The sequence below is a fragment of the Sceloporus occidentalis genome, unplaced genomic scaffold, assembly GCF_023333645.1.
Source record: "Sceloporus occidentalis isolate IW3139 unplaced genomic scaffold, rSceOcc1.0.p SCAF_501, whole genome shotgun sequence".
NCBI lineage: Eukaryota > Metazoa > Chordata > Lepidosauria > Squamata > Phrynosomatidae > Sceloporus > Sceloporus occidentalis.
In genome coordinates, this window is record NW_028317481.1 from 135404 (window position 1) to 151989 (window position 16586).

At 49.6% G+C, this 16586-nt stretch overlaps 1 protein-coding gene across 1 annotated transcript; it reads right to left on the reverse strand.

The window, feature by feature from the left end:
* Window positions 1-13521: 13521 nt before the first annotated feature.
* LOC149271506 (uncharacterized) lies at window positions 13522-14559 on the reverse strand. Its single transcript, XM_089507387.1, has one exon. It carries the CDS (start codon window positions 14557-14559, stop codon window positions 13522-13524), a length of 1038 nt encoding a protein of 345 aa, XP_089363513.1.
* Window positions 14560-16586: the final 2027 nt, after the last annotated feature.

Sequence of the window (16586 nt, forward strand, 5' to 3'; positions counted from 1 at the left end):
ACCCGGGGCTTCTATCCGCGTCGCGCTGATTCTTTATATTTTTATTCACCAATAAATACTTTTTATGGCGTGATTTGCACCACTTTTGTGGATCTGCCCCATTCCTGCCTGCTGTCTGTATTAGGTTTGCATGCCCCCTGTCTGTGCCACACCATTCAGTCACCCCGTGGGCTTCCTCGAGGTCGTCACACCTTGTTAAACCCCCTCGGCCGGATCAAGCGTCAACTCGTGGCCTCAGAGCCGCTGATGCGCAGCCATGTCGCTCCGCGCAGCCGAGTCGCTCCGTTTAGTGGATGATCCGCGCAGCCGAGTCGCTCCGTTTAGTGGATGATCCGCGCAGCCGAGTCGCTCCGTTTAGTGGATGATCCGCGCAGCCGAGTCGCTCCGTTTAGTGGATGATCCGCGCAGCCGAGTCGCTCCGTTTAGTGGATGATGCGCGATCTGATCTGATCAATCCTTCCTGAACTCCTCTACCAGACTATAGTTTTCTATCCCATCTGCGGCCGCCGTGCCAGTCCCTCTACTAGCCCCCCACACCCTCCAGAATCCAAAACCTACGGACCCCTGCGCCCCCCCTCTATCTCTGCTCTTATTTCCTGATATCGCCCACTTCCCACAAACTGCTTCTTCCCTCCGCGGTTATCGCTTCTTCCCGCTCTCGTCTTTAGCGCTTCACCTGGACCGTACCTGGAAATCACCTATTCTACCTAAAAACTCTGTAAATACACCCCCACGGGAGGCGCTCACAATCTACCCTCCCGGTACAGCTCCCCCCACGCTTGTCGCCTTCTTTCTCACCCAACCCCCTAATAGATTGTAAGCTCTTCTCCCATATATTCGTGTTGTCAGGGTTAACATTGGTAATTTTGTATTCTTCTTCGCCGGTTACATATACAGACGAGAGGCTTTTCTATTCAGATTCCTGTTTTAGGCTCAAACCGCAAACGGCTACTCGGATTCGTTTCATTTTATCTGCTGAATGTTTCTAACGTTTCATGAATACGGCTTCTGAAGAAAAAAACGATCTATAATTTGTGAGGGTCCATTACTTGCGTAAAAGAGACATTACGAGGGAACAGAGACATTTGGCGGCTGACCGCGCATGAATCCCGGCTGAGCACGGGGGCTACGGCCGCCTGCTGCCCTATCCCAACGCCCTTCAGGGGATATGTTGGGGTTCCGGAGCAGGAGCTCATTCGGGGACCCTGTTTTTCCTTCGTCATCTGAAGACCGGGGTTTTGTAGCCAAGGAACTCTGGTCCGGCTACATCTCGGACGGCCTCGGGTAACTTTCCATCGCTGAGGCTCGGACACCCCGGGACTCCGCGTTATCCATCTGTACCCCCAGGATTCCCGCCGCTCCCCGGGGACACCCCAGAGATCCATTCGTTTACCCTTCGTATGCTGCAGCTTCTGACGGGGTTTCCGTCGCTGACAGACAGTGGATGAGGGGAAGACGTCTCTCTGGAGAAGCTGACGGAGGAGGAACCATTAGACAGAAATGAGGAGATCACGAAGCCGAGATCCCGACATGCGACGAAGCCGGCGACCGCTTGCTTTGGCAGAGAGGAAGTCGTCGGGTACTTTTTATACTTTTGTTACTCATTTCCATGGAGACGCTCTGTAGACGGAGAGGAAGTTGGGCGATCCGTTCCAACGACTTGGAGGCGAGAGGGGGAAGGGAGGGAGGTTTTTTAGAATGGGTGTGATTAGAGAGAACAGCTTGTGAAAGAACGCTGCCTTCTCTGGACAGGAAAGGGTTAAGAGGTTCCTGTGAGAGCGGAGGAAGGGTATTGGGGGCCGTGGTGCTTCATCGGTAAGGGGTAGAAAGGTTAGAAGGTCGGAGAGGAGAGAGAGAAGCATGATCTGGAGGGAAGCGGATGAGGCGAGTGTGTGCCGGAGAATCCGTTCCCTGGGAAAGAGACCCGGAGCGGAGTCCGGAGCCGGGCGAGATGTCAGAAGAGAGAAGGAAGGGGACCCCAGCGGAGGTAGGACCTGGCGGGGGGGTGATCACAGCAGTGTGGAGAGACGAGACGGATTGTAAGCTCCCAGGATTTTTTTTTCTACCCGTTTGTTATTGTTTGTGATTTCCAATCATTGTTCGGGTTGCAGCAGCGCTACGGAATGTGATGGCGCCATGTAAATAAAAGTAACGGAGCCGCCACAGAACAGAGAGCCCCGGAACGAACGGTAGATTCGGTTAGGGGAGAGAAGGATGCCTCCACCCCCCCCCCACTTTCTGCCCCCCTGCCGAGGAGGGAGTCCCGGAGGAGGAGGCCCGTGGGGAGAGAGACGGGAGTTCAGATATTGGAGTTGATGGAGAGGAGACGGTTAGGGCTGCGTTTCGGGGGTTGAGGTATTCGGCCGACGAGGCTCGGTACAGACAGATACGCCGGAGAATAGTCCGAATGAACATGGTGGGGAGTAAAGGGTTACAAGGAAGTCAAGTTATGTTGGTGGCCGCTACAGGTTGATGGCTTGACACGGCTTTAAATTCCCTCACTGGGAGGCTGTTCCATTTATCTACCACCCTCTCGCTAAAGTAAATGTGCAGCGCTGTGGAATATGATGGCGCTATATAATACATAGTAACGAAACGCGAATGTCTGTCGGCAGGGATCGGCCCGCCATCGGCCCTTTGCTTACTTCTGATGCTGGCGATGTGGTGAAAGTGCCGGCATGCGGCCAGCCGGTCTGATGTCCGAGGCTATTTAGAGCCGTTACAGAATTTAATCCCTTTGTGTATTTGGATCTCTTTATCACTGCCACGTAGTACGGATACATTTGGTAACACGTCGCGGGTCGTTATCTCGCTGCTTTTAAAGACGGGTCTCAAAGTTTATTTTTTTCCTTTATTGACGTTAGAACGTGGAGAGTTTTAAAGGGTTAAAACACAGACATTTCTCAGAAGCTGTTATTTGATTAAAGAAGTGTTTCTAGGAAGGGTTTGGGCGTTAATAATAATAATAATAATAATAATATTTTGTGTGTCTGATTCTACATTTGGTTAGAAAAGGGTTAAATTGGTGAAACGACCTTTTCTGGAATTTCCTGGATCCCCCTGGGGTGGGAGACGACCCCCCTGATTAGGGTCTGTGATTTTTGGTATTAATAGGGCTGTTTTTGGGGTTGGGTGATTTGTGTGTCAGTGAGAGTAGCCTTTACTTACCGCTCATCCTCTTCATCTTCGTCATGGGAAGCCATTCTTCTTCCTTTCCTCTGTTAAAAGGATTGCCGTCCCCCTCGTAGCTTCTAGAAGCCGCTCGGGGTCATAGATCAGGGATGGAAATAAAACTTTCCGGAAACAGAAACCCAAAATGTTCCACTTTTGATGTCAGAATCCCGACGGTTCCCGTCCCAAAGAGCATTCAAGGCCCAAATCCCGTAAAGGGTTAATACCTGGTGGCCGCTTGTTTCTCTCTCCCTCTCTCCCTACCTCTCTCTCTCTCTCTCTCTCCCTACCCCTCTCTCTCTCTCCCTACCCCTCTCTCTCTCTCCCTACCCCTCTCTCTCTCTCTCCCTACCCCTCTCTCTCTCTCTCCCTACCTCTCTCTCTCTCCCTACCCCTCTCTCCCTACCCCTCTCTCCCTACCGCTCTCTCTTCTCTCTCCCAAGCCAGGAATATGAGATCTGTGTTTTCTAATCACTTTTATCCCGTAAGCTCCCCCCCCCCCTGAACTCTCTCCTGACTGTCTGTATCCCCCCAGCGCGGGGTCTTCTACCCCCCTCCCATCACTCCACCGTCCATTCAGCTAGTTCAACATCCTAACCGAAACACTACAATTTACTCAATCCAGCCAATATCTACTGCCCCTCACTGGGGTATTATTTTTGTTACCCAGACAAAAAAATAAATTCAGTTTGATGCAATCTCCCTGCTTGGCAGTCTGCGGTTACCGGCGCAGGGCTAACTTACCGGATACTCCGAACTGGAAGTAATATTGGACTGCGGGTCCTCTGGGTTAAGTGATTAGCAGATCAATAACCACGCTAGACTGTAAGCTCTTTGAGCAATGCCTTTTGTTATCTCCGGTTTACCCGTTGTACAGCTCTGCGGAATATGATGGCGATATATATGTATGTGTATGGATGTATGTGTGTGTGTATATATATAATATATACACATACATACATACATACACACATTATATATATGTATGTATGTGTATATATGTATATATGTATGTATGTATATATATATATATATATATATATATATATATATATATATATATATATGCTTGTCAGCGTGTGGGCCGAGGACGCTTGTTCTTTGTCTCCGTGTCGGAATGGCTGGAGTTAAACAGCTCTGATTAAGGGGCTCTTTAATTTCCTTGGTCAGCCATGGAATCAATGATGGCAACATTACCGTCTCCATTATATTGTGTTCCTGGCTGGCATTTGCTGTAGGAAATTACTTTCTGTATCCAGCGAGCCCACCTCAACCTCTGGTGACCAAGGATGTAATAGTACGCCCTAAGGTTCTTGCACCGGTGGGGACAGTTGAACACCGACAGATGGGGGATCAGGGTGCTATTGGACGGCATCACTAGATTCTTACATAGTGATGTGATGTAACGGCACTGTCTGCTTGCGCTGATTACTTTAGAATAACAGGGAATGCCTCAATGGAAGTAGGAACTGCCCCCCCCCGCAGGCTGATCACAGTTACTGCAAACCGCAATGCAATGGAGCCCTGCTTACTGATCTCTCTGTGATCAGCATCAGTGGTAATGAAGGTGGAAAGAGTGTCTCCTGCCTCATCAAAACGTATGAAATATCTTAAAAATAGTTAAAAACTTGTTTAAAATGTAAAAAAAAAAAAAGACTCAAGTGATGACATCATAAGGGGTATCTTTTTCCTTTTGTGTCCATCTGTATATAGATTGTGTGACTCCGTCCACTTCTTTGCCCCAAATACCTTAAATCTGCAAGTTTAATGTGGCCCCTGATAGATAAACATCCCATTCCATTCATGACACTGAGCCGAGTCCCCGTCGTGTTTCAGATGCACCTGACGTTCTACGACGTGACTGTCAGCTTCTCGGACGAGGAGTGGAGAGGTTTGGACGGATGGCAGAAGGAGCTTTACCGAGAAGTGATGACGGAGAACCGCAGGAACCTCCTGTCGCTGGGTCAGTAAATACTCTGGATCCGTACCCAAAATGTTCAATGAAAATGTCCTCTTTCTGGCCTGTGGTGGAATCCACCAACCTGGAACCACATCTACCCTCCAGGGTCAGTCAGTGAGGAGAAAACTGCCCCTGACGTCTATTACCACGGATCTAGTGTACCCCATTTTCCCCGTTATCGGCTGCCCCGCAGTGTGGGTCCCCCGAGGGCCACGCGTGTCACCGGCGGCCCGTTCTCCTGTGATCCTGATCATTCGTGGAGTCTTCTCATGGTGGCGCTCCGTGGCAGTAACTGGGCTCCGGCGACGCGGTTTCCTTTCCGGATAACCGAGGGACTCTTGTCGGATATTTTAGGCTGGAAAGCAAGTATTTTATATTTCTGTATTTTACATGAACGTAAAATGTCAGTCAGAATCGTATATCGCTGCTTCAGCAAATCTTTCCTAATTAGCGTTTTCTTCCATGAGAAAGTTAAGGAGTAGAAGCTGCGTATCTCTAGCAATGTAAATTGGAATGGGGGATACGTCGTAAGACCCCCAAAACTGATTTACTACCTAGAAGGTAACGTCTAGAGATGCAGGTCTTAAAGTTATTTCTTACACCAGAGCGTCTCTTAGAGGTAAATGAAGGAAATACAACGGTGCAAATACGCTAAGAAGTCCTAATTATAATGAGTAAAACCCACCGTTATGATTGGAGAATTCCAGTCAGTAGGTGGGGAATATGATAATAAGCCCGGTCTTTAAAAGCTTACGTTTTAGAAAATTTGAAAAACCCGAACAATTAGAATTTGGAACATCACAAGATCCTGGCACCATATTATACTCTCCTAATTACTTTGAGTATCTAACATATATATAACTTTAAGAAAGTTATTTCTCTTTCCCACTTAATTTTTCCACTGAACCTGGATTAATTTCTACGAGGACCGGTCGGAACCACAGCAACAAGTGGTGGTAATTATAATGGTTTTATTATTCTGAATAGAGGTGAATTTTGTCTGCTTCAATATAGAATTACCTTCTTCTGGGAAATAGTATATGACGTTATTGTATATGGCATTATAGTATATGACGTTATAGTATATGACGTTATAGTATATGACGTTATAGTATATGACGTTATAGTATATGACGTTATAGTATATGACGTTATAGTATATGACGTTTTTGTATATGACGTTTTTGTATATGACGTTATTGTATATGACATTATTGTATATGACGGTTTGTGAGACTGCAGCTTATAACCCGTGATAATGACAATGATGTAAAAGGTATTTTACCTGTAGATGAAGTTTGGCATTATTTGCATCTATTTGGAACGTCACTAATACTCTTTAGACATTAAATTATTTTTAATTGTCATATTAGTGATCTTTTTGTTACCACACTGATTTATTTTATTTTGTTTGCTGAGCGGATTGGAAATTAATTGGTTTGATAATAAATGCTGTTTATATGAAGTGATGATGTAACTTGATGACTCATAAGATAATGATTCATATTTGATAATCGATAATACTGTATTTTGGACTTGATTATTCTGACATGTTTAAAGGATAGTTATTGTGTTATCTTCTGCACGGGTCATATAGATATTTTATAAATTGTTTTTTTTACAATAAATATTTTTGACTATCGGTGGTGATATCTCATTCTGAATTATAATTTTTGGTGCGATCTGAAAAGGATTTAGGATCAGAGATAAAATATAGGGTCTCTCTTTATATTAATATTGTGGATGTGATGATAATTAATAATTAATAGCGTCATTATTTTGGGTATGTGATAGAATATTGCTTTTGTATATTTTATCTGACACGAAATTTATTTCCCAGGAATTCAGATTCCGGACTCGAGTCGTTTCCAGGAGGTTGAAGAAGACGAGGGACCCGGCGGCGTTCTGCCCGGTAAGTGGCGGCTGCTCGGCGTGTTATCCGTCTGGCTGGAGGGCAAAGCCGGATCCCGCTGCAGCTTCCAAACCTAACCGGGAGTTATAGAAACGCGCGGTGGGTGAGGGGCAGGTGGCCCCACTGGCCCCTTGACTGACACACACCTGGGGCACATATTTACACGCACTCTCAAATTCACACTGTCAAGTTAAGAAACTTTGAATGGGGGGGGGGAATTTTTTTTTTTTTTTTTTTTTCCAGGACAATTTTAATTTTCAGAAAAATTGAAGAGAAATGGAGCAGTCTTACAAACTTTAGCTGATTTTTCCTCCGCTGCATTTCACGTAAAAGTGCAGCTTATTCTGTAAATACCGTATTGGCCCGATTATAGGCTGCACTTTTAACCATAATTTAAATCTTTATCAGAAGACTGCGGAGCGTTTTCGGATTCCCAGCGTTGATGTAGATGAGGCAGACATGCGCAGGAGGCGGAGATCACGTCTGCCGCATCGACGTCAACGGGGGGAGCCTCATACCATACATTACATGGCAAAAAATAAAAAAAAAATCTTTTAAATAGCACCAAACTATAAGGGTGCGGCTTATATTCGAGACACTACGGTAATTAACTACATTTGCTTTTTTTAAAAACATTTTTTGTTGCAAACGGAGCATCAGGGTCTGTACGATCCGAACATTTCAGCTTCTTGCCTCAAACGCAACAACATAAACGAAGAAACCCAGAGGATCTCATCTAATCCTCCTGCATGGATTGGACGGGGAGAGCGATCGCGATCATCCAATCAGATTTACTCCCCCGCACCAACTGCAAACGAGGAGCGAAGTAACTGCCGTTCTTTGTGCCGGCGGGATCAGGACGATGAGGACTCTTCGGCTCCTTCGTAAAGGTCTTTGTGCCGTAACGTCCGGATGCCGCGTCGTAAACGTGTTATTTATCGGAGAAGAAGATGTTCCGCACTCCGTATTGGTTCAATTTTTCTGGAAAAAAAAAATGGCTTTTGGGAAACTTTTTTTTGTTTTTTCCTGACCTTCCCATCTCTGGCCTCGACTCCACGAGTTATCTGTCAGTTCTGGGCCGGCCGCCCCTCAAACATGGATTTGCTTTAAAGGGACGGTGAAGTCCAACAAACAGTTAGAAACCCAGACCCCGGCAGCAGATTGGCCCCTGGCGGCCCCCGTCTAGTCGCCCGTTTCTCCTGCTGTAAAGACTCAAACCTTAATCAGTCGTTGGTCTCGTCTTAGATTCAGGAGCCGTATGTCTATCCCATGCATGTTTAATCCCCTCACTGTATTACCCTCTACCACTTCGGCTGGGAGGCTGTTCCATATGTCTATCCCATGCATGTTTATGCCCCTCGCTGTAATTCCCCGGATAGTGAGACTCGTAAGGCACGTGGTGGACGGTGAGGAGTCTGTCCACGAGGTGAATCCCCCCCGGGAGGAGCGTAGGATGCAGCCGCGTGTTATCCAGGCGTGTGGCCGCTTGCTGGGGTTTATTGGCCGCTGGAGATAAAGTGCTCGGGACTTTTAATCCATAGTCCGTTACGGTGACTTTACCGATTTGAACGTTTTGGGACAGTTGGCTTGTGTTGCTGACTGGTTTTAGGTGAAGCGCGGCGTCGGCATTCGGCTCGCTTTAGTTGCCGGTTTTTAGGGCCGATTATAAAATGTTAAGTTTTTTGTCTTTTATCCCAGAAATTCCGTTTGAAAACCTGAGCGGAGAGACGGCCGCGCCGCGCGTTCCACATCCCGAGGAGCAGATCGCGCCCGGTGAGTGATTTATTCGCCAGGTCGGGGGGATTTACGAGATTCCACGTAATAAAATATATTCATGGATCGGGGCGACTTTTGGCTTCATCATTTTGCCAAATTAACACTTTAACTTCCAGTATTATTTCTGTGATTAGCGGAAACAAATTTAACCTTAAAAACCTTCAGTCTCGTCTGTAACGACTCAAACCTTAATCAGTCGTCGGACTCGTCTTAGATTCAGGAGCCGTATGTCTATCCCATGCATGTTTAATACCCTCGCTGTATTACCCTCTACCACCTCTGCTGGGAGGCTGTTCCACTCATCTGCCACCCTCTCAGTAAAGTAAAACTTCCCTCCATTCCACCTCAGTCTCTGACCCTCTAGTGTTAGATTCTGCTCTCTTGTTCTACGCTTGTCTCCTTCAGCCAATAATTTGGAGAATGAGTAGAAATGAAAGCCGCCCAGCAGCCGCTGTCTGGTTTTGCCACAAAGTAACCCGTTTCGCCAGACATCTGATGGAGAATAAAAATGTTTCTTTTAAGTACCAGAAACTTCCCAAAATGTTCAGTGTAGAAACATGAAACCGTCATTTAGGGCACCGCGTGTGTCAGTCTGTATCGTTTTATTTCTCATATTTATTTTTTTATTATTTTTATGATTTTTTGTGTATTTAATTATAGCTCGCGGCCCCGTTAATGAAAGTCAAGCTCGGCAAGAATCCCCGACAGCTGCTAATCGAGACGGCAGCCGGATTCTCGGTTCCAAGGAAAGCTCGACTCTCCAAGCACTTTTGTCACATTGCGCCAACTGCAGCAGCGAACTCCCCTGTCGCTGCAACAAAAAAGTACCGGGGAGGAAAAAGCCCTTTAGCTGCATCGACTGCGGCAAAGCCTACAACAAAGAGTCTTTCCTCATCTTACACCAAAGGTTTCACCTGCAAGGAGGCGCCTACAAGTGTCCATCGTGCCCAAAGAGCTTCGGGAAGCCCCGCCACCTGCACAGGCACCTGAGAACGCACGAGGAGCCCAAGGAGTTCAAGTGTGAGAAGTGCGGGGAGACCTTCTCCAGGAGGAAGGATTTCACGGCGCACAGGAAGCTGCACCGGGCCCTGCAATGTAACGCGTGCGGGGAGACATTCGCCGGGAGGAAGGATTTCACGGCGCACAGGAAGCTGCACCAGGCCCTGCACTGCAAGGAGTGCGGGGAGGTCTTCGAGACTCCAGCCCAACTAAAACTACACAAGAAGCTCCGCGCCTGCTCCCGCTGCGACGTTTCATTCAGCAGTAGATCCGATCTGAAGGTCCACGAGCGGGGCCACGCAGAGGAGACGGCGTATAAGTGTTGCGCGTGCACGAATGTCTACGCAAGCAGATCCAGTTACAACAAGCACAGGAAAACCTGTCCAGGCCGAGCAGCGCCCAGCCACGTTTCGGACTGTGATCCAGGACAGGAGGAAGTCGGGGGCTCCACTGCAGCCCCCAAAATTACAGAGAAAAGGCCGGATCTTCTAAGTGAGAATCTCGGTGTGTCGGAGCCCGGCGTCCCACGGACAGAGCAGGCAGCGAAACCTGCAAAAGACTCTTTAAATGCCCCTAAAACCTGCAATAAAGAATTTGCATCCAAGCCCCCCGAAAACATGGGGGCGAGACCCTCATCCGACCTTCACAATTCTCCTAAAACTGCCGGTTCCTTCCCCGAAAATAACCGTATAGAAGGAAATAAGCCGGAGCCGAGAAGCCAAGAGCAGAGGCTGCTGCTGCAGCGATCAAGTGCCGCTTCGCGTCCCGTGACCCCGCCGCCTGGTAAGATCTATAGATGCAAAATGTGCCGGAAAGGCTTCAGACACCGCCGAACGTTGATCAGGCACCAGAGAGCCCACAACACGCGCTACGTGTGTCACGCGTGTGGGAGGAGCTTCGTGAAACTCCTGTACGTCTACATTCATAGAATCGTGCATCAAGGGGCCCCGAAGCTCTACAGCTGCAGCTTCTGCCGCAAAGGCTTCAGTTTTAAATCCCTGCTGCTCCTCCACCAAGATACTCACGATACAGAGTCTCTGGGCCCCGGGGACCCCGACCACCAAACGCTCGCCGACCGCGGCCCACCTACGTCCCCCGCGGAAGATGACGGCCCTTATTACCAGTGTTCGTACTGCGACGTGTGTTTCACAGACGTGACGCGGCTCCTCCTGCATCAGAACATCCATGAAGGCGAAGCCCGGAAGACGCACGTCGCGGAGTCTGTCCAGGGGGAATCCCACAAAGAAAGGTCGCTCAGGCTTTTCAGCGGCCCCGCGGACGGCGAGAAACCATATCGCCAGACGCTGAGATACACGGATTATATGACAGGCGGGTGGTGCGCGTTTTACCAGCCGGGGGGCACCGATTAACTCTTACATTCCCAGAACGATTTTGGTCGCCCCGTTGTATGGGTTTTTCTGCTTCTGGTCGTCACCGGAAGTCTCCGTCCAATCAGCTGTTTGTATTTTAAGTGTTGTCATACAATATAATTTGTGACCATCATTAAACGTTTCCAGGCAACCAACCTACCTCATCTCGTTAAGTCATTAGAAGCATCGCTCAGCGTTATGCCTTCGTCTGATGTTTGCCACAGACTGCTGCCGATCTCATCTTCCATAAGATTAACATTTAAATCTTTTTAAACCAATCACGTCAATGAACAAAGTCTGGCTATTTGCCCTCCTGCCCCCATGGCCGTACCCTGAAGCATGAGTTACGCCAGCCGGGGGCTCCGTGCAATGTTAGAACCGTCCTATGGTCTTAATGATGCGGGTTTTAACTGTCTGCGGCGAACATGGGGGACAGCAGGACACGGCTTCTGGCAGGAATACACTGGGGGCAACATACAGGGGCATTCCAGTGCAAAGCCGTGTGCGAGAAACAGTCCTCGTTCTACTGGTTCCCATGGTGACTGCACCACAATTATCTGTTACACTTTGTTATTATTTGTTACAAAGTTCCTGGTGTTTGTTCTGCATCATGGAGCCGACTCTTTATAAAATTATATTTATATTTAATGGAATAAAACCCTCCTGACCCCAAACCGACTAATGGCGGGTTAACGATCCTCTCTATCGGGTTCTCAGCCCCGTTCTGTTCCACGTACGGTGGGGACGTCGTAAACCAGGACTGGTTATATTCACACCCTGCGATTGCCCGGCAAATCCCTTTCCCCACCTTGTTTCATCCTCCCGGTAATACCGAAGAGACAAGTCAAACGGATGCTACGGACGGCTGGGATCCAGGGATAAGGAGATGGAATAATTGCCTTACTGTGTGGGGAGCGGGACCCGGGGAAAGCACGGTAGGGAGGAGCGGGACCCGGGGAAAGCATGGTAGGGAGGAGCGGGACCCGGGGAAAGCACGGTAGGGAGGAGCGGGACCCGGGGAAAGCACGGTAGGGAGGAGCGGGACCCGGGGAAAGCACGGTAGGGAGTTATGGGATCTGGGGAAAGCACGATAGGGAGGAGCGGGGAGAAACGTTCACACTATGTTCCGCGAGTACAAAGTATCAGGAGGCTTCGTATAACGTCCCGATCCGGGGACCGAGAACTTCCTTGGACATGACTTTTTTTGTCAGTGTCTATGAATTGCTGGTGGTCGCTGGACCACGGAGGGCTTTCCTGCAGATCTGGTGGGATTGTCTACTTATACGGTCCTTTTCGGCAAGCGTTTGGGCATTGATTTCATTGATGGATCATCTCACCCCTCGGCTTCAACCTACAAAACCTTCCTAGAAGAAACCGTTGTTGCCTTTTGATGGATACGGTTGGGGAAAGGGCGTCGGGGGCCGTATCGGATAGGGTTTGCGGTTCATGTGGCTGATTTGATTTTTTTTGGGGGGGTGGGGTGGATTTTCAGGTTTTGAGGCTTCCAATTTTTTTTTCTTTTGGGAAAATCACCTAAATTAACAAAATGCCAGTTTGTTACAGTATAGTTATTAGTGAGGTTTTATTCAACATGCAGCCCAAATGTAACATCTAGAACGCCGCCGCTCATTGTTTCCCCAATTACTTTCTTTTCTTATGCATGTAACGCTGACGTGACCCTCATCCGCTTCTTGCTTTACTGCCCCATCCCACCCCATTCTTGCTTTATTACCCCCATCATTTTCCAATCATCCTCTTCTTAGAGCTAGAATTCCAATAAAAGATTCAGTTCTAAAAAAAAAAATGAACCAAAACAAACCTTTATTCTCAGTTCAGGTGGCAGGAATCGTAAGGCTCCCCGAGCCGAGCGGCTTCTTCACGCACGGAACCGATAATTAACGCTGTGTGAGGCCATGGCCTCGGGACCCGGAAAGTCAGGATTTAGGAGGCGGCACGGAAAGGGTTTCGGTTTCGTGTCCCGTGAGTAACGGCTTCTGCCCCCTGCTGGACAGACCCTGAAATACGTCCAGGAAACGGGTGAAGAAAAACGCGGAACAAACGCTTTCATCCCTCGCCGGAGATTCAAAGATCCAATAAACCAGATCTCCGGTGAAATAAATATATTTTGGGGCCAAATAAAGGGGAATGAGGGGCCACATTTCCTGTCACCTCCAAGGTAACTCATCGCACCCAGCATGCCTCACATGGAGACCCTCAACACAAGTGTACGGCGGGTTTCACGCTGACGGACCCCAGTACTCAGCGCTGTACCTGCCGAAAGGGTGCAAGTTACCAGACGCGGTGAATCTGCACACCCGAGCAGCCCGCGCTTGTCACTTGGCGTTGTGGACGTGCATGTGGATGAGCAGCGTCTCCTCCTTGTTGAAGCTCTTGTCGCACCGGCTGCACGGGAAGGGCTTCTTGGGGGCATGTATGACCTGGTGGGAGAGGAGCTGTTTCTTCAGGTAGAAGCCCTCGCTGCACTCCGTGCACTGGAAGGGCTTGGAGTCCGTGTGCACGCCTTCATGTATGATCAGCAGAGACTGGCTGTTGAAGCGTTTCACGCAGTGCCTGCACTTGTACGGCTTGGGCTGCAGCTGGCAGTCTCCGTGGGCATCCAGGCTCCTCTGGTCGGGAAACCACTTGTCGCAGCGCTCGCACTTTTGCGGCACTTCTTCGTCGTGCGTGCGCTGGTGCACAACAAGCAGCGAGTGGTCGTTGAATTTCTTGCTGCACTGGTTACAGTGGAAAGGCTTGTCGCCATGCGCGATGATGTGCTCGACGAGCACCGACGGCTTGGAGAAGCTCTCCTCGCACATGGTGCATGGGAACGCCAGCTTTCCCGTGTGCACGCGCTCGTGGATCTCCAGGATTGACTTGTCTCGGAAGCACTTGTCGCAGTATTTGCACTGATGCGGCTTATCGTCCGGACACAGACTGTCTGCGACGCGATCCGTGGGGGGGGTCTCCGGCGCTGAGGGCTCGCTTGAGTGATTACTCAGCTTGGTGATTACGCAGTCTCTGCGGATGTCTCGCTCGTGAGACCTCTCCCCGCTGTGGACTCGGCGGTGGCTTTCTAGTTCCCAGCTGCCCGTAAAGCACTCCTCACACTCCGAGCAGAAATACTGCCTGCGCTTCCTCAGGTTGCGGCCCCGGGCCGGCCCCTCGCTGCCGCTCTCCTCTCCTCGGGTAATTCCATCGCTCAGTCTTTCATAGTCTTGCCGGCTGCCGAACGTCTCGTTTTGTTTCTCCATCTCCTGCCGCCGACTGGGGAGAGAAAAACGCGGTGAGCTCCCGGTAACCGCAATGGCGCAAGCGGGGGCCACATCCCATGGACACAGATACCCCCCCCCCAAACTATCCGAGAACATAACGTGCAGGGACACGGAACAAAACATATAAAAAGACACAACGCTAATACACGTATACACACACACACACATGTACAGTACATACACATATATAGACACGCTAATACACACACACACACATATACATTATATATATATATATATATATATATATATATATATATATATATATATATAAACACACACCGCTAGCACTAATACACACATGTACAGCACATAGACACACTAATACATATAAACACACAACTAGCACATATACACAGAAACATATATACAAAGACACAACACTAGCACCAATACACATATACAATACATACACACCACTAGCACCCACATATAAAGACACACTAATACACACAACATATATACAAACACACCATGCACGCGCGCACACGTTCACACAGACATATCAGTTCCCGTCTCTCACATACCCTTTCCCGGGCAACGATCCTGTCAGCCCGGACCCCAATATCGCGATATGGCTCGCTTTTTCTCCCCACAATGAAGCGCCTCGATATCGCGGTCACGTGATCCGCTCTCACTTTCCGGGATCAGCGCTCGCTAGCGGACGTTACGTCAACGAAACTTCCGGCTGCGGTTCAACGTGATCGGCGGGAGACGGAAAGGAACAACGTGGGGGGTCACACGGGGGCCGTTACTGCAGAGAATGGGGGGGGTCACACGGGGGCCGTTACTGCAGAGACGGGGGGGTGTCACACGGGGGCCGTTACTGCAGAGAATGGGGGGGGGGTCACACGGGGGCCGTTACTGCAGAGAATGGGGGGGGGTCACACGGGGGCCGTTACTGCAGAGACGGGGGGGGGTCACACGGGGGCCGTTACTGCAGAGAATGGGGGGGTCACACGGGGGCCGTTACTGCAGAGAATGGGGGGGTCACACGGGGGCCGTTACTGCAGAGAATGGGGGGGTCACACAAGGGCCGTTACTGCAGAGACGGGGGGGTCACACGGGGGCCGTTACTGCAGAGAATGGGGGGGTCACACGGGGGGCCGTTACTGCAGAGACGGGGGGGTCACACGGGGGCCGTTACTGCAGAGACGGGGGGGGTGTCACACGGGGGCACTCCGCAGCACCACACACATGGCGCCGAGCTCCGCAGAAGATGCGGGGAACCACAGGGCGTATAAAATGACCTCAGAAGGGGGTCAGAGGATGAGGCAGGACAGAGACCCCAGCAGCCCCCAAACCATCCACACAGAGAGGAACAAAAGCAAACGTTCTGCAAAATATTTATTCCGTTTCACCGTAAATACAGAAACCCCATCCACAGGATGGACAAAGCGCGTCACAGAGCGTGCGCGGCGGCACCAAACGGCCCTCGGGGGGAGTAAACAGGAAATAAATGCCCTGGTCTGGCGATCGGTTGACCGCGCGGCAGGGACCGCAATCCTTGGCGCACCCGACGTGTAACTTTCCGGCCTCGCACGCAGGCAGCCAGCAGAATGTTTATTATCCGATGACAGGACTGCGTCCCCCCCCCCCCCCACCCATGGTTCCAGTTTTGCTGCCCGAGCGCCATAAAAGTTTAATTAGTTTAGTTTCTACACAAAATAAACATCGCTGCCCACGATGGGTTAATATCGGGGCTTTGTTGGATTCTACATTTAATTAAAAAAAAAAAAAAAAAAGCTAAAATATCCCCAGACGGCCCCCAGAACCCCCAACCACCACTGAAACCCAACAGAGATGTTAAATTCACTAAACGGGGACCCACGGGAGAGCCGGACCTCAGCCGCTTCAGTGTTACATAGTTACATACATATCCCGCGGAGGGGGTCTGTGGCCCCGGCGGAGGTCCCTGGAGGGAGGGCGCTTCCAGGCCCTGAGGGGCTTGTAAAATAAAAATGTTTTTACCTAAATGGAAACATTTAAGACACCAGGGGGGTGTTCCTGCGGCAAACGTGGCTCCCGGAAGCGTAGTCACATGGGGAGAGAGAACGTCTCGGCACCAAATCCAAGAACAATGAAGCCTTTGGACGTTTTATTAACTCAGACAGGGGGGTAAC

What these genes read in the sequence shown, in the direction of transcription:
- LOC149271506 (XM_089507387.1), bottom strand. Translation starts at nt 14,559, where the DNA reads ATGTTCTCGGATAGTTTGGGGGGGGGGTATCTGTGTCCATGGGATGTG.